This window comes from Chaetodon auriga, chromosome 14 (assembly GCF_051107435.1).
Source record: "Chaetodon auriga isolate fChaAug3 chromosome 14, fChaAug3.hap1, whole genome shotgun sequence".
In the NCBI taxonomy this organism is placed as follows: Eukaryota; Metazoa; Chordata; class Actinopteri; order Chaetodontiformes; family Chaetodontidae; genus Chaetodon; species Chaetodon auriga.
The window spans coordinates 17,604,691-17,623,192 of NC_135087.1; the positions used below are offsets into that span (position 1 = coordinate 17,604,691).

The following is an 18,502-nucleotide window of genomic DNA, read 5'->3' on the forward strand; positions in this document are numbered from 1 at the left end:
TTTTCGTAGCCGATTGTTTTGTGAGCTGCTTTTTATCACACACACAGACAATAACTTTTGAGCCAAGGCTTTTTGTTCCACTCTGCAGAGACTCTGCTGTGATGTCGGCCTGACTGAATTGACACCCCTGCTTTGTATGATCCTGCCACAAACCTGGATCTTTCTCAGGTCGTTTAGCTTTTTTTTTTTTTTTTTTTTTTTTTTTTTTTTTATTGGGGGGGTGAAAGCGAGAGAAAACAAGATCAGAGAAATAAGGTTTTTACAATTAACTGTGTTCTCCAGCACATTCCACCGCTGAACACAGAACAAAGCGCTCAGGGGGAGAAATGCTGGAAAATAAGATTCAGTGGCTGCTGCAGAATCAAAGGGGAAATGCATGACAGATGAGAGGGACTTGCACCCTCCCCTCTCTTTGTCGGTCACATCCCTGCAGAGCAGATCTCCAACACACAACCCGTCTAAAAAAAGTGTTAGATTGCCTTCACGTGCTGTCGGAAATATGGCCATTATGAATTCAGTGTGCAGGCTCGAAAAAGTGGCATTACTGTGATCTTTTTAGAGAATAACAAAAAATGAATGCAAAAGAAAAGCAAGTACTGCTGGTGATGTAGGGCTATGGTAACGTAAGTGAGCTTAAAAAAATGAGAAATAAGTCATATTAATGAAATGGTATGTCAATGGATTGGTTGATGTGAAAAAAATCAGCAACAATTTTGATCAGAGCAAGAAACAGTATTTGTCCTATAGATTAGTTGATTGACTGACAAACTATTTTGACAGTTGGTTAATCATTGAAAACCATTTCAACCCAGTATCATGATCTGAAATGTGGGAGATTACTGTTAATCTAGTATATTTGGGTTTGGGGCTGATTGATGGTTGGACAAAACAAGACATTCTTGTTTTACAGACCAAACTATTGATCAGTAATAAATTAGCCATGAAAATAGTTTGCATATTAAGCCAGAATTTAAAATAGGCCTAATGTTAGTTGCAGCTTTAATTTTGATCAAATCGATCGATTACTTTTTTTCAAACAAAAATACCCATAAATCCCAATTTAAATGTGAGATTTGCTGCATCTCTTGGTCAGAAATGGTACTAATTTAAATATAATTTTATTTGTTTATTGTTTGTATTTTATTTTATTTATTTATTTATTTTTTTTTTACAAAGCAAACTCTGGAAGTAATGGTGGGTGCCTTTCACTCTTTTTTTTTTTTTTTTTTTTGGACCATCACTTAATAATGAAAATTATACTTAGTTTCAGCTGTAAACAAAATCACAATGGCCCATAATTTTCGCTTACAAGTTGACAACGAAGACAGTGGACAAAATTCCGAGGCGTACATGAACTACTCGGCAGCAGTTGACTGGAGGGGATGGAGCTGCGACGCTGGTGTTGTTTTCTCCGCCACACATTCATGTGAACTGTCAAGCCAGCCGGAACGACGCGAGCTGCCCGGGACCCTCTGCATTGGAAACCACCCTGAATGGACTACCGCACAACCGAAAGACCCCAACAGCACCTTTTTTTATTTCACCGAGGAACAGCGAAATAACATCTGTCTGCGTTTGCCTCCGAGGAAAGCGCGCGGGGATGCTTCGCGCGGCGTGTATAGTGAGAGAAACGCGCGCGCTTAATGATTCGTATTTAGACAAGTAGCTAATTAACTAGTAATTACATAAGTGGTATTTAAACCGCCAGTGTGGTTCGCGTGTCTGCTAGTAGGCTAAAATTAGAACGACGCGCTGCCAGCCGAGGACACGGTAGTATTTATTCAGTAGGACTTTTTCATTTTTCATCAACGCACCTTGGATTTCAGTGTTTATCACAAAGCAAGTGTGGAGCCGAGGACCAGGTCAAAACAATTCGAGACAGGTAAGATAACCTTCTCTCAGCTAACTGTGTCACAATGGATCACATTCACATTTACTGCTGAAAAGTAAAAAGTATGTAATCAAATTTTGGCCACTTTAAGTTTTTCCTCACAGTTTTTTTTTTTTTTTTTTTTTTTTTTTAAATATGCCTTCAAGTTTCTGTCTCTTTTGTCAAATAAAACCTTACAGTATTTGGACTCAGACAAAATTTTAAGTGTTGATGCCAGTGCTTAGTATTGGCATTCAATCAGAGGTAGTCCAAACAATAACTTAGCCTATTGTAACATTAAGGTTATTTAAAAGCTTAACATTGCATACAAAATCACTGTTAATAACAATGTCAACAATGGCAATAAAAAAAATAACAACCAGGTCAGCTACCTAAAATGTTATTTAAGATAATTCTGTTGATTTTGAAAAAATAGCCAAGGCACAATGGTTAATTTACGTAACCTTCACTGAACTGACTACATCATTGGACAAACATGTAGCAGAACGATTAGATCTGATACTGCAGGATTAATGACTGTCAGGGCAGTCAATATCTCACTCGTATGACATGACAGAGATCCTGGTCGAACACATTATGCAGGCTGACATAACCAGCCACCCTCCTGGCATCCATCCAGCCTCACTTCATTATTTTGTGGGGACGGCTCTTGGCTGCAAATCCTGAAGTGGCGGTTGCCTGTGTTACTGCTGCCGTCTGAAAGGACGAGGGTTTAGATGATTTAGCTGAGCTTCTGTAGTAATTCTTTCCTTGATGTCATGTCTGTGCTGTCTTAGACTCGCTCACAGTGGACCATTAACACCCTGTTGGCCCCAGAGAGGATTAAGAGAAATTAAAACATAGCATGTCCTATGGAGCACAGGCAATAAACATACACCATCTCCCCTCTGACTGTTTCCTTCTTTATCTGCCGTTTTGGTGAAAGAAAGGCTTGGAGCACAGTGGGTTGGTAATAGGGTTGGATGCGCTTCACCTCCACTCGCTGCCAACAACATCCGGAGTCACTTGCCAGAAATTCCACCTTTGCTATTTGTTTCCCTTGGAGGGAAAAGTGTGTTATGTGGAATATAGTGAGGCACGCAACAGGGAGGAACATCCAGCTCAGATTAAACAGACCAGAGAAGTGGGGCTCTAACAAGAGGAAGCGCTCTGGCTTTGCAGCATGGTGGACGGGTTCCTGGCATCCAGCTCAGGCAAGTCCGATGCCAGATTCCTTCTCTTTGCCGCCTGCCAAAGCCCTCCACCCTGTCGCCTATATCAAAAGCCCTCGCTGCGATTCCCCTCTTCCAGTTCTGTTGCGGTACTATCAATCATATCTTGCTCACAGCAGACTCTTCAGCTCATTAAGGATGTGAACCTGTAGGTAGCCTGCAGCCCCCCTAGCCATTCATCTCCCTCAGCGGGGCGCAGAGACTCACATCTGGAGCAGCATTTCAAAACATGGTTCTTCGCAGACGTGCGGCGTACGCCGAAGGAGAGGCAATACATTTTTAAAGGCTGCCTTTCAGCAGACATGGTGCCAAGCCTGAAATTAATAGCACTTGAGGTGTGTTGTTCATACACAAAGCATAATGGTTTGTAATTTGCCGAAAAGGCAGGTGTAGTAGATAATGTGGTATGTTATAGAGCAAAGCAAAGTTGAGATTCGCGCTGAAAGACAGAAATGCCAGTGGAACGTCATTGGCAATAATAGTTGGCGAGAAACAGGCTGGCCTCACATCTCGTTCCCTTTGTCCTTCTCTTTCTCCGCTCCGTTTTGTGCAAAAGGTCTCAGCCAAGGCAAGTTGAGCTGCTTTAGTGTGTGTGTGTGTGTGTGTGTGTGTGTGTGTGTGTGTGTGTGTGTGTGTGTGTGAGGACAGCAGGGTGTAGCCCCAGACTTCTTTTTTCCCCTCAGGCACTGCTTCCCCATCATGAATGCGCCTTTGTGTTCCAGAAAGACACACAACTAAGGTGGACAACTTGAGAGGAAAGGAGAACACACATATGTTTGTGCAAAAATAGAGGAAGGTGTGACACTGGCGTTTATTTATAGCTGAGACCTTATGACTTCACCTTCACCGAAAAACAAACTGCATTTACAACCAAAGAGCCGAAATATCCTGTAGTTTTTTTTTTGTTTTTTTTTTAAATTCTCAAAGATTCCTTTCAGTACTTTGCTCCAAGTGTCTGTCATGAAGTCAGACCTGCAGAGGAACGTTCATTTGTTTAGACGAGACAGAATCATTGCCATTATCATAAGTGACATGTCTGTGGTGGGTTTCAGGCCCTTTGCTTCAAAAACGACCTTCAGTCTCACACTGGAAAATAAAAAGCATAGCTTGAAAATCCATTCAGCGTCTGTTCTGGAATGTAAAAGCGATTGGCATCACACTGTAATGTGATAAACACATACCGATGCCGTTCTCCGCCTCTAATGTGCTGCATCCACCTCTGGGAGTGTGGCAGTGACGTACTCCCCGACCCCTGGCCCGTTAACCCTCACAGCCACAACAAGCCGTCCGCAGATAGTCCATAATGCAGCGCTGTACGGCGGCCCTGTCACAACACATGTGTCACCACTCAGCAAGAAGAGCGCAGGGACGAAACCCCGAGGGCCCTGAACCCAGCTTAGTCACGCCACCGCGGCCAAGACGGCCCTCCACCAACTGCAAGCTGCTCTGATCAGTCCTGACAGGCTGCAAGCTGGCACAAACACAATCTAAGATGCAACCAACGAAAAAGGAAGGAAAATACCACCATAGCACAGCATGAGTGGAAGGACGGAAGAGCTGTTTTTGTCCATCATCAGAGGATCCCTGAAAAGTCTGGAAAAGCCTTAATTTAGATGAAGAAATCCTAAATCTAGGTGCATATGTAGTTATTTTTGCCTGAATGTAATGGCATTATTTATCAGTCAAATTCAGATTCACCAACAGTATGCCCAAACTAAACTGTGTCTGTATCGATAAGGAGTAAACGGCATCATCAGCATGACATCATATAGATAAGACACAATATGCATAATAGAAAGTACCACCTAATACTTAATACACACCTGTATACACACATACCAGTGTATGCAATTAGGGGAAAAAAGCACGTCTAATTGAATAATAAATTATTCTAAGAATTAAAATGTGTTATTTGAATTGTTCAATTAAAATAATTGTGTGAGCTCCAGAAAAAAAATAACTCAATAATAATCAATAAAAATACAAAATAAAATGTGAAATTTATAGTTCTTGTAAATCCTGAGTTCTTAAGTGTTCCATCATGTCCAACTTGTAAGTGGCCAAGCTCCATTTGGGACTGACTCATCCACAAGTGTCGCAACACCACCTACGCTTTACTTTCCTTTTCTTTATTTTTTTTTTATTTTCTGCTTTGTAGATTAATACTGAAGACATCAAAACTATGAAAGAGCACAGTCTTGAAGGAGTTCCCATAGATGCTGAACACTTGTTGACCGCTTTTCAACTCATCCCAAACCATCTGCATAGGCCAGGTCACATGATGCAATGCTCCATCACGCTCCTTCATGGTCAAAATGTGGAGTCTGGAGGTGTTTTTTGGGTGTTTGTCCTGTTGAAGAACAATAGATGGGTTATTCCACCTAAAACATGATTCTACTGTTCACTCTGTTAACAATGTAAGGCAACATATTCAAAGACAGACAAAATGATTGGAAAATTAATGTTTTTATTGGCTCCAAATCGAAATGGGAATGAGTTATAGGCCTACATTCACATGGAAGGAATAACCTGCTGCTGCTGTAATGTAGGTTAATTATTAAAGGTAGTGTGATTGTGGGCATCTCAGCAGCATTTATTTGCCAGAAACCCAAAATATATATGTGTGTGTTTGGGTCTACAACAGATGATACGCGCCACATTAGCCACACAACATGCTAACTGCAAATTCAACAGGCTAACCACCAAGATAAAGAGTAAAGCAACAGAAAAATGACAAAACTTGGTCTTGAACCATCCCTGAGCTTCAGTTTTGAGGTGAATCCTGCTTTGTGTTGGCGCTCACATGTAACGTAAAAGCTTTCAGGTTGGTGTTGTGGGGGCTTCACCTCTTCAGATGATGGGAGTAGATGAAGATTTTTGTGTTGGCTCTTCCAGCCAACAACAGAGAAGTTGCTGTTATCACAAGGAAAATATTTATTGGATGGTGATGAGATGCACAGCTGCTTCCATGTTACTGCAGCCACAGCTTCATCATAGCATTTATTCCTTTTAGCAACTGCACGTGAAAAGACTTTCAAAGTTCTTGAAATTTTGCAGATTGACTGTCAGAGTGTGTTAGAGTGTCTTTACTAAGTTGAGCAGTTCCTTCCATAATATGCATCACTGCAGTAGTTTAATAGGGCTAATCACTGTATTCCAGCACAACCTCTGCTCAGCACAGCTGATGGTCTCAGATGCATTAAGAAGACGAGAAACTCCACTAATGAACTTTTGACGAGGCTCACCTGTTCGCTGAAGACTGTCCAGGTGACGACCTCATGAAGCTGGCTGAGAGGATGCCAAAGGTGGCTACTTTGACCAATCAGAAATATAAAACCTGATTTGCTTTGTTTGCAGTTTTTTTTTTTGTTAACACACAATTCCACCTGTTATTTCATAGTTTGCCTTCAGTGTTAATGTACAATATAGAAAATAAAGAAACAACAAAAAACACAGGTGTGTCCCAAAATATCACCCAGCCTGAAAGGTGTTTTGCAAACATGTGTGACCATCATGTGCAAGGGTTTGGATTGTTGTCTTCCATCATTACTGGATGTAACATTAACACATGCACAAGGTGTTACATTTGCTAATCAGCCCCAGACGTGCAGCTGCTTTAGCCCCTCTCACTCTGAAGAAGCCAGGCTGCGTAACAGTAATCTAAATGAGGGTTTACGAGTCTTACTTAAGGCACACAAAAGAACCACTGCACCAGCTTTTCAGAGTCTCTAATCCTGCACAGATTCCTGTTGTGTATAAGGATCTAATGTCACATAAATATGTAAAGGAGGAGACCTACGTGTAGACACTGATCCTGTTGTTGATTTTAATGGTTGTCAGTGCATCAGCGTGATTGTGGAAGATTTTTCAGAGATTTTGTGTTTTTGCAGTGATTGATTTTTTTGAACATGCCTCCACAACGAGTCCTCTGTCTAATTTTCCCACTGCGGCTGTTCTGGGTGTTTCTGAGTGACTGTGGTCCACTCTACTAGCGGGGGGCTAATTGCTTTCTATGCGAGCGTCTCACTTTTGATTCATGGCGTACAGTTCTTTGCTGTTGTTACTCAGAAAGAGAGCTTCATGTCATGACACCTATTATCCATTCCCTATCTGTTCTCTCTCGCTATGCGCTTCACCCTCATATGCCAGCACTTGCACACTCTCCACCCACGCGCCAACAGGCGTATCGATGCGACGTAGCTTATTCATATTGAGAAGAAGTGGGCTGTGTCTTGGCTTAGTTCTCAGTTACAGTACAATGATCAACATCAGATGATGTTTTGTCATCAATTTATTTGTCATTAGCCAGCTCTCTGATTGGTAATTACCTGCAGTTTTCACCTTATAGCTGGATTGTGTCTTGGTGAATGTGCTCAGGATGGTATGATATGGACTGCAGGTGATAGATGCCCTTACATTTTAGTTAAAATTGAACTGTACTTTGTCTTTTAAAAGCCCTGTACTGTAACAAAAACAAATTATTTGAATGAAAAGAAGGAACAATATTGATAAATGAACATAGAGTGTGACTATTTTGAAACGCCACACATAGAGGGAGAAGGGATTTGTAGTTTTCTGCTTGTTAAACTTGAACAGGACACTTAATGAAGTGCAAAATTACTGGTAGGTAGCAGTTGCGCTCTTGTGATTAGAGCCCAACAATCTATTGGCCTCTATTAATGTTTTTACATAAACACATACTATGAAATCCTTTGTTAAGGATCGCTTGAATTTGGTTATTAAAGGACTGTGACCATGATGAACGGAGAAGGACGTTTTGCAATGGAAAAATAAACTAAACTGCAGGTTTCTAAATTAAAAATTTGTTGGATTTTAAGTGGAATCTTGCATGATGATCCCAAGGTTTAGTTATTTTCTCTGTCCAAGTGGAACACTGAGGGTGCATGTAATGCGAGAGACAAAGGAGGATTTAAAAGGCTAAGCACCAAAGTGTGTGTCACTTTGACCAGCTAGCACTAGAAAGATACAACAGGTACTCCACATGTGACAGATTTCAGTGGCCCTTTCACTGTCAAATCACATCATCATTCAGTGTCTGTGTGAGCAGAGGCAGCAGGCATCAAGCTCAAAAAGAAATGCAGGGGAGCAGGGAAGGCAGTGCCAGCACTCAAGTTTTCCCTCTTCCAGCGAGATTCAAAGTTCCTGCCGTGAGATCACAGAGCGCCGAGGAAGCTTGCCGTTGAAGCTCCTGTCAAGGCAACCACAGGCAGCTCTTTCAGGGCTACGCCCACTGATCCTCTCACTGTGGAGATGTATTGCTTAGATTTGGTCCACCACACAAACTGTCACTGTACACACACACACACACACACACACTCACACACACAGACCTGTATCTGTACATGGGTAAGTACTGACATACACAAGGGCTGACACTGACAAGAGCTGACATTGTCAAGAGTGACTTCTGAAAAGGGTTTTCTCACTTTGTTCAGAGGCACGCGGTTACTGCCAACGCCCTCCCCGCTGCTTTGTACATATGGAATAAATTTCAGTTGACTTCTCTGCCAGGCTGCACCTTCCATTGGCCATTTCATGTTAACTGTCGCAGCAGTGAAATGAGCTGTAAGGCACGGCATGACACATTGTGCATTAATACCATTAAACTGTCTTCACATTGTCATCAGGTCAAAGTGGTACATTACACAATAGGGAACTTAGATGAGCTGAAAAAAACATCTGTTTCTGTGCAAAGATGGTTTAACTTAGTGTTGTGGTATCTTTGAGTGAGTTGCATGCCAATATTGAGAGCTATTGTTATTTTCATTTTCTCTGTTAGAAAATACAGTATTTGTTTTATTATTTTTCCATTTAGTCACATATAATCACAGTTGAGCCTGCTGTAGGTATTATTTTACAGTAGGTCTACTTTTCGTCACACTGAACAGTGGTCAAGTGTTCACCCACTTCCTTTACACGCTCAGTAATAATCTTGGAATATCCTATGTTTTGTTAAGCAAAGCAATTTTTAAGATGGAGAATCAGACAGAGACGTGTTATGTTGTCCATTTTAGGTAAAATGGTCAAAGTGGAAAATAATGGATTGGCACAACGCAAGTGAGGAAATTGCAGCCCAGTCATTTGGAAACATTCTGGTTTAAACCAGATGACGACGACATATTCTTACAAGCTGCTGCTAATTTTACTGCAACATAAAAGAGAAAAAGTCCTGTTTTTTCTAACCGTGCAGCTCTATGTTGCTTCAACAGCAGTTTTTTTTTTTTTTTCAAGCTTCTCTCTCACATAAATGCATATTCATTGTGGCTGTGCATATTGTTAATCTTTATTTAATTTGCGTCCCTGATACGCTGGGTGTGTACTCGTGTTATTTGTGGTAGTCTTACCAACTCGCTCATGACCTCTGCAGAATTCCCTCTTTCACAATTTATCATGTTGATTCTGAGCAGTTAAGCCATGACACATTGCATGCTTGTGTGTACTGTGAAGACCCTCTGAGGCGGTCTGGGATCTATTTTGATGTGAAAACCACAGACATGAACTCTTTTCACTGCTATCTGTTCCCCTAAGGCTCGGAAACACTTAGTAAAAACCTGGCCAAAAGAACAGGGAGTAAACACACACACACACACACACACACACACACAGTGATGCAGCATGCACTCTGTCAAACACATGCTGGATCGATTAGCATTTTTGAGGTCGCGGAGAAAAGAGAGAGAACTCAAAGTTTATTAGAGACATGATTCATACTCCTCCAGAATCATTGAACAAATGAATTCTCCCCCCAGTTTTGGCTTAAATGTCAGGTTTTCTTTGAATGTTTTTTTTTTTATTTAACCTAGGGTGAGGGAAAGTAAGTGGTGTGTTTTTCAGATTGTTTTTTGACATAGGTGGCAGTTAGCAACTGGTCATATTTTACCCATCTCAAATGCTTGTGACCAGAGATGGCGCCACTTTCATCATAAAAACTGTTGATATCGTGAAGTCGTAGGTGCTGGCGGGAACACAGTCCAAGACATGCAGCACATTTGCATAGTTGCTAGCTATAGTTTGACCACCAAAGAGATTTTTCCTCTGTATAATATTTGTATGGATCTGGGTCGGAATAAAAAAAAAAAAACAAGTATAAGGGATCCGTGTGAAGACTTATGCTGTGTACTAACGACAGACAGACATGGAATTGAGTTCTATTATATTCAAACCAGTGATTACGGTGGTATATTTCTCAACTATATTCTCATTAATATTTGAAAGGTTCCTGAGACAGAATTAGACAGTAGAAACGTCTCGTTTCTAGGTAGCGGCCTAGATTTCCTGAAATGGTAATTGTCGCTTGCAGACCTCACGAGCTGTAGCTAGCAAGTTACGCTAAGTTCAGCTCCATCAGTTGGTTGACAGTGCGGTCGATGGCTGACTTTCCAGCTGGCTTGCTTTAAAATATGAATATTATAAAAGAGGTCTTAAGTATGCACTTGATGGCATGCTAACAGACTGAGGTTTAAGTTAACAGGCACAAGCTGACACGTGATCTTCATGTGGGTAATACAGGATTTAGGCATCTGCCACTCTCAATTTAGCTGAGGGAAACTAACATGGAGCTCCTTAAGATCCTTTTAAGTTTGTCTCCATCGTTGCCGCTCAGAGCTTCTCCTTGCGCCGCCCTTTCCACCACACCTCCCAGAGATCAGCTTTCACCCAGAGAGCTCTCTGCTGCACACCTGTTTCTTTAGACTCCCTCTGGAAAGAAGATGTCATGATGGGTGATCCTCCTTTGGGCAATGGAAAGCTGACGTCACTACTTAAGCAAAACCAGGATTCAAAGATGGCGGGTAATGTTAAACTGTGAATGCCAAAAATAAGCTTGTTTGAGAAAGATGAACACCTACGCTGTACAGTACAGTATGCACGTGAAAACCCAGAATCTGACATTAGTCATGTGGTGGCACCTCGGCTGGCCTTAGTTGACTTTCCTTCCAAAATATTTCAGGACAGTACAAGCTGTGCATGTCTGAGTGTGTGCACAGGCTGTCTATCTCAGCACTGGAGGGAGGGAGTCAATCACAGCAGCAGAAATCATCCCTGCGGGCGATCTGTCTCCACTCATGACAAGGCTCCTAAGGCACTTATCTTTCCTTCCCTGACTCATTCCATCCATCCCTCAGCCCTCCCTCTATCTCTGCCTCCAACTCTCCCCATTCTCCATCACTCTCTGTCTCCCTCCCACGGTTTGTCTCGTGCCCCGGCACTGCAATTAGCTTCTCATCATCAAAGGGTGTAATGAAAAAGAAGGCGAGATGGAGAGTCAGACAGAGGTAGAGAAGCTGTGAGAGAGGGAAGATAAGAGGGATGAAGCCGGAGGAGACTGAACAGAGGTGAAGCAGTGTCTCACACACACACACACACACACACACACACACACACACACACAGACACACACACACTCTCTCGCATACACTTGTGCACACTCACAGGTTTCTTCTTCTTCTTTTTTTTCCTCAAATACACACTCTGTTAAACACAATCACACGCGCAGCCTGCACTCGCTCTCAATCACTCTCACATTCCTGCGAGATGCAGACAGAAACAGAGAGAGGGAGAAAGAGAGGTATGATATCCCCCCAGGAGATTTTTCTCTCCTCGTTCCTTGTTTTTATTTCTCAACCCTCCATTTCTCCCTTCCTCTCTCACAGACGCACACACACTTGTTCACACTGTCTCCCCCTCCTTCTCCTCCTCCTCCTCCTCCTCCTCCCCCCTTCTTTTCTTTGAAGAAAAAGAAGTATTGCTGTACATGTAGGGAAGCTGCTCGGTGGGTATTCTGTTTTTTTTTTTTTTTTTTAACCCCCCCGCTCCCTGGTTCAGAGAGCTGTCAACTGTGACCGCTGTTGAAAGGATGTCAGCAAGAAAGAGAGAGAGGGGGAGAGAGATTGAGACTGGGGGATGAAAAGGGGGGGGGGGGGGAGTGTTGAGATGGAGGTCCCTACAGAGGGCAGAGGGAGTGATGGCATGCTTGTTTCTTTGTGCCCGAGCAAACGTAGCAACAACAGCAGCGAGGGGAGGTGATGGAGAGGAAAATAGCTGAGGGTAAAAAAGCAGCTCAGGGGGGAAATGAGAAGGGCCAAAGCTGCTAATTAACCATGGCACTAGTGCTCAATAACAGTGACATAATTGGCCCTAGTTGGTGGTCCTTGGTGGGGGAGGCCTCAGCAATAGAATCTAGTTCACACAAGCATGATTTGACTCTGACAACACGTTAGAAAATGTGAATAATCCATAATGTAACACGATGGATTGTGACCAAAACTGCAATGGCTGAGTTGCAGGCTCCAGTGGTCAAAGAGAAGAAAACCTCATGTTTTTCATCTGGATTTTTCCTCCACTCCTTCCATATACATTAACATCAGAATGTTTCTGTGGGTTGTTGAAGTAAGCTGTACAGTAACTTGTCTTTTTTCCCCCCAAAACTGACAAGTAAGCCGTGTGGCTCTGTGGCTGGCTCTCAGAAGCTGAAAAAAGTTACTAAAATAAATGTCAGGATATGCGCATCAGCAAACTCTCTAATTTCCCAACATGGATCATATTCATTCAACTCAGTTTTACTCTGTCCTCTGTGGGATGGTTAGTTGCCTGCTTTGGTACAGACTGAAATATCTCAAAAAGTTATGCATGAATTGCCAAGAAATTCTGTGTAAAACTGATGTTCCCCTGAGGACGAACCCTACTAACTTTAGTGATCCCCTGACATCAAGCACCACCACGACGTTGACATCTGTCATTTTAGAATGTCTCTACAACCAGTGGCAGAGTTTCTGTGTCATTTAGTAGCTACGTTCACGACAAGCTAACTACGACCGTGGTCATTGTAAACGTTACCTACGAAACAACAGCATGTTAGCCTTGTCATTGCGTGCATGTTAGCATGCTGACGTTAGCAATTAGGTCAAAGCACAGCTGTGCCACTAACGTAGATGTAGACTTTTAGTCTTGTTTCATTTTAAGACCTTCAACGACCTGCATGTATATGCAACTTCATGAGCCCAAAAAATAGTATTTGTCCTTTTGAGAAATAAATTTAGCCAGCAACATACTTGAACCTCAAACTCCACCAGAGTGCTGATCAGGTGTGACTTGTGACGTTCCTGTGCATGAACGTAAGCTAATAAACAAGCCTCATGCACATCCTTGTGGATGGTGACCGTGTGGTGACCTAATTTTGTTCCTTCTGGCATTCTTTGGCATTCTATGCTGCTCAGAGTTCGCTTCTACCCTCAACTACCATCTATCCCAACACAAACATCTGTGTCTGACAGTTCCACGACACTCTCATCTACCACCTCAAATGCAGCAAGGCCAACCAGTCTGGTCTGTTTCAACCCATCTATAAATCGAAAGACACACTGTCTCAGAGGCACCACCACGTTGCTAAATCTTTGATTGTACTGCATGATTGTACTCAACTGTTGCAGTTGACTGTTGCTATTACATCACGCCCACTGTACCCTTAAAAATAAAAAATGTAATGCTGCTCTATGTAGTCCATTACTCCCTGGGGCTGGCTAGATTTGTCTGGTGAGAGCAGCACTGCCTAAGGTGGTGTTTCACAGGCTTTAGGTGTGTCTGATTAGTCAGTTGAAAGTAAACACGAGAAAAGCAGCACACAGAAATAAAACTGTTCTTCCGGGCAAAGCAGGGAGCTTATTGAAGCGGACATTTTAATCAGCTACCCAACAGGGGTGAGGCTGAGATGGTGTCAGCTCAGTTTGGTCTGTCAAGATGGGTTGTGGGCGATGGTATCTGCTCATGTGGGCAGAAAGAGGAGGGGCAGGGGAAGCTGTGAAGAGGAAAGGTGGTGAGAAGGAGGTCCGAAACAGCTGGCTTTGCATTGTGCATGAAGGGGAGGAATCAACAGCGAACCAAATGACAGCCATTCAGTGTGATCAAAAGGACGATACTGTCGCTCTCCTCAGACTCAGAGAATCACAGACAGACTCTCAGGCCCCTCAGTGCTGTCACAGTAGGGCTCTGTTTTAGATTGAAAAAAGCTCATTTGGTGGGCTACTACTGCTGGCTGCCAAGCAATGTGCCTGCCTCATGTTTCTTCATATCGGCATCACTTTAATTCAACATAAGGTGATACGGCTGCATAGAACTCAACACGCAAAAATCTACATGAATTAAAATCAACGGCACACCTTGCCTGTTTGATACCTTTTGTAGAGTTGTTTTCCTTGTGCTCGGGACCCACTGACACTGTGTACATCTCTTTGCTTTCTAGATTATCATGCTGTTGACACAGCTTCCCAGTGCAATTCAATGTGCTGCATCCATTTCACCGAACAAATTGGTGTCAAACATCTCGCTAACTTTCCTACCAGCTAATCAATAGGGAATTCATGGTGTGAGTGGGTGTCATATCTCCATCTGTGTCCCACTTGTTTCAGTACCGTGCACATCACAGAGTCGCCAGCCATCTGCCAATTTCTTAGCGCTCACCATTATTGTCGTTCAGATTTGTCATGCAGCTTGCACAGAAGCTGGTGACTCCTCCACACAACACATACGTATTTGCCAGTATCATAGATAAGCATCTTGTTAACATTTACCACATCATTAGGAAAGCATATGCGGAATACTCGTCAGATTCACGGAGATAACGTGCGCTAATGTGCAGAAATAGTTTGCAAACTGGTATTGAGATAATATGATTAGAATTATTTAACAGAGTATTCATTGACTAAACTAATTTCACCTCAGTTTTTCATTATTTTTCACGTTTCATTTAACCACATTTGAAAGTGGCCTCTTGAATATTTTTATTTTTAGCATTACAACTTATCAGGGGTTTGACTTGCTTGGTTGTTAATCGCACTGCTTTCCATTCTGCTTCTTCCAGACCTGAATCGGAGAGAGAGATGACCCTAGTTTTGTCCATGAATCCTTTCCTGGACCCAGAGGGAGACCCTCCACTCTCCACATACCAGCCCATATGGGAATCAGAGCGCTGCACTAAGACCTGCCTGTCAAACAACGCCCCACCATGCAGCTCTGAAGAGCAGTTTACACAAGGTGCTGACACCAAGCACAGATGTTTGTTCATTTATTGATTTATTTAAGATTGATTTAATCTGGTGCACAAAGCCACTTGAAAAGTTTTACCATGGGGTTTTTCACCACATCTGATGGGCATGTACTACTAAATTCTTAGTTTTAAGGCCTGACAGTAAGACCCATCTGTCCAAACCAAGGTGTACTCTGTCAGTCAAAATGTAAGATTTGAGTGTAGTTAAGCATGCAGTGCTACTGCCACAGATGCTAAGGGTGTAGAGCAATCAACTAATTAACATGGTAGCAGGCCAGCAGTAAGTGCTCCTGCTTTCATTTCATTTCCAGTATAATTTAAAGGTTCATTTCATTATATGATGGACCAACACAGTTAAAAGGTCATTTCAGTTTCAAATGAGTCACTGTGCAAACTTCCAGCTGTTCACGTTGATTCACACCAAATGAATCAGCTGTACGGGTGTCCAAATATAATTTACTGGGCTGTGACCTCAAAATAAAAAGCATTTTTGTATGTTTACATTATGAAAACATACAAGTGTTTAGTTTCTCCTGATGTCCAAGATGTGGTAACATCATATAGTCCAACAGTATGGTTGGTTTATCGTACTGTTTTATTTTTGTCTCTGCAGAAACCCCCTGTAGGCGAGTTCCTGATCATGTCTCAGTGTCAAGGATTGCATACTTCAAGAGGAAGTTTGTCGATGATGATGATGAGCCTCCCTTTAGTTTCAGGACGTACTGCCAGACTGTAAGTATTGACGCACTCGTACCGTTTATGAAGGCTGCATCCAATTCAGTCTGTAACTGAAATTATTGTACAACATCATTTGCCAACATGAAATTTGAAATCATTTGAAACGCGGTGCAAAGACTTTGGCTGTGTCCAAAATCACTCTTCAGTCAACATTCCCTATATGATAGAGATGAGATTTCATCTCTGCATCATCACTGACCGATGTAGTTTTGCATGACTTTAATTTCAGTAAATATAGTGCACAAAAAGCCTGTTATTTTGCTTATTCAAAATGACTGCAGTATTCGCTTTAAGCATTGTGAGGAACTGTTCATTAAAATCTCAAATCAGTCTCAATGAGGAATTATAGAGTATAGGGCTGCCAGAGGTGGTAGATTAATGTTAAAGCTGAAGCATCATAGCTGTGCTTGCACTTGAAGGGATTTATTCACCTGCACAGTAATCTTTTATAGGGTTTGTTTGCAATTTGGATTAATATCTTAGAAAAAAATTAGATGAAAACTCTCCACGTTCACACGTGAGGTTGCTCCAAAATCTCCTTCAGTAATGTTGGCAATGCAAAATCACTGAATCTGAATCTGTCTTTTTTAACTGACTGACCAGGTTACATAGATCTAACGGGGCTTGTCCTTCAGGTTGCACCAGTTTTGGAGGAGCGTGCACATGTGCTGCGCCTCTCCCTGGAGAAGATGCGGTTCATCGACGATCCTGAGGCCTTCCTCCGCCGCTCCGTCCTTGTTAACAACCTCCTCCGGCGTCTGCGAGCCGAGATCCTGCTCCAGAGCACTGACTGGTGCTTTCCACCCAACCCGGCATTTACCACCAGCCCATGCGTCCCACCACCCAGCACTAACCCTGCCCACCAGGCACTCCATGGAACGGTACCCACCCGGATCTGCTTAGCACCCCAAGCCGGACCGCCCTTCCGTAAGCGCTTCCGGATGGTCCGTGGAGGACAGGGGGATGTGCGCCCTGACTGTGCTCAGACATGCTGCTGCATCTATGCAGCGGCAGCCGCTGCAGGACACTACCTCCACCTCCCCTTCTCCATGTATGATGCAGCACTCTCCACCTGCCCATCCACACCACACTCCTCCTCCTTCTTTCAGCTAGCTAGCCATAGCAAGTTGGGCCTGACAGTGGCCATAGAGGAGCATGACGACGAGGATGAAGATGTTGAGGAGGAAGAGGAAAATGAAGAAGAAGAGAGGGAAGAGGAGGAAGAGGAAGAGGAAGATGATGATGAAAGAAGGCGAGCCGGGCCTTCCCTTGATGTCGTTAAGGACAAGTCAAGCCAGAAAAGCAGGACTAAGACCTTGCTGGGTAATGCACACACAAGGACAGAGGAGGACAGCTGCATGACAGATAGAGCAGAGGAGGAGGAGGAGGGAGAGCAGGAGGAGGAGGAGGAAGAGGAGGAGGAGGAGGAGGAAGAGGAGCAGGTTGTGAGACCTTGTGAGTGGGACTCTGTTGCCACAGAAAGCGAGCCCCACAAGGTCGGCGCTTGGCACTGCAGGGCTCATAGACAATAGAAATGACCACGTTCTAATTCTGTTAGAATGAAAATGTAATGATGACGCTGACTGTCATCAGTTGAAGATTATTTCTCCTCATAGCAGATGAAGGCGTGAGCTACCTACACTATTGTAATGCCAAGTCAGCTTTATTATAATGGTCTAATATACTCCAGGGTGGCACACAGACAAACTCCATTCAACTCAATTGCTAGTGTTATGACCAGATGAAAAAAGATGACAGTTGTCGGCCAGTGTTGGCCCTGGAAAAACAATTAGAAAGGATAAGGTCACATAAGATGGGATCTTAAATCCCAAAAGTGATGTGAATCTTAATATTGCACTGTCTGCAAGACCATTTTTGAGCCCCACAGCACAAAACTACAGGTCTCAAGTGGGGCTTTTCATTGGTGCAACGGTCTCGTTTCAGGACCCTAAACAAACCTATGAAATGAAGGGTTGTGGATTTGGGAGTGTGTGCTTCTGTGCATATATGTGTGTGCGTGTGTTCGCAAGATACGATGTAGCATTTTAAAAACTTGATTTTAAGCTGTTCTTTTTATTCAACATGGGTTACACGCGATTATGTGTGCCTGCTGATTTCAATGCTGTCTCAGGCAATGGCGAGCGACTGTGCCACAGTGGCGGCACGATGTGTATTCAAATTATTTTAAGAGACAACAATCATAAACATTGGAAATGTTAAATCACAATTTCAAGTGCCTTAGTGTTTTTATAGATACATGTATATTGTGTGTTAATGTAATTGTTCTTGTTACTAAGTAGATATCTCGCATTCCAAGAGACTGCGTTTGACGAAAGCGGGACGCGGGCATGTAGTTAAATGCAGGGATTCTTTCAAATGATGAAATTTCAAAGCAAAGTAAATTTCCACACCCAAAATGTCTGTTTGTTTTTACGTAAAAAAAAAAAAAAATGCATGTTTTCTAGCTCTACCTGTCTTGATAATGCCCAAACGTAAAGCTAGGACAATTGTGAAAGCCTTGAGAAGCTACGTGTGTTCAGAACCTCATTTACATTAGTTCAATTTCTGGTTTGGTTGGTCTGTCCATTGATGAGGTTTGAC

General features: G+C 42.8%; 1 protein-coding gene across 1 annotated transcript; it reads left to right on the forward strand.

Moving 5' to 3' along the window:
• The first annotated feature begins 1,398 nt into the window (after positions 1-1,398).
• sertad4 (SERTA domain containing 4) lies at positions 1,399-18,502 on the forward strand. The gene is made up of 4 exons (XM_076747954.1): positions 1,399-1,882; positions 14,978-15,150; positions 15,777-15,895; positions 16,537-18,502. The coding sequence occupies exons 2-4, from the start codon at positions 14,997-14,999 to the stop codon at positions 17,431-17,433; spliced, it is 1,170 nt and encodes a 389-aa protein (XP_076604069.1). The 5' UTR covers positions 1,399-1,882; positions 14,978-14,996; the 3' UTR covers positions 17,434-18,502.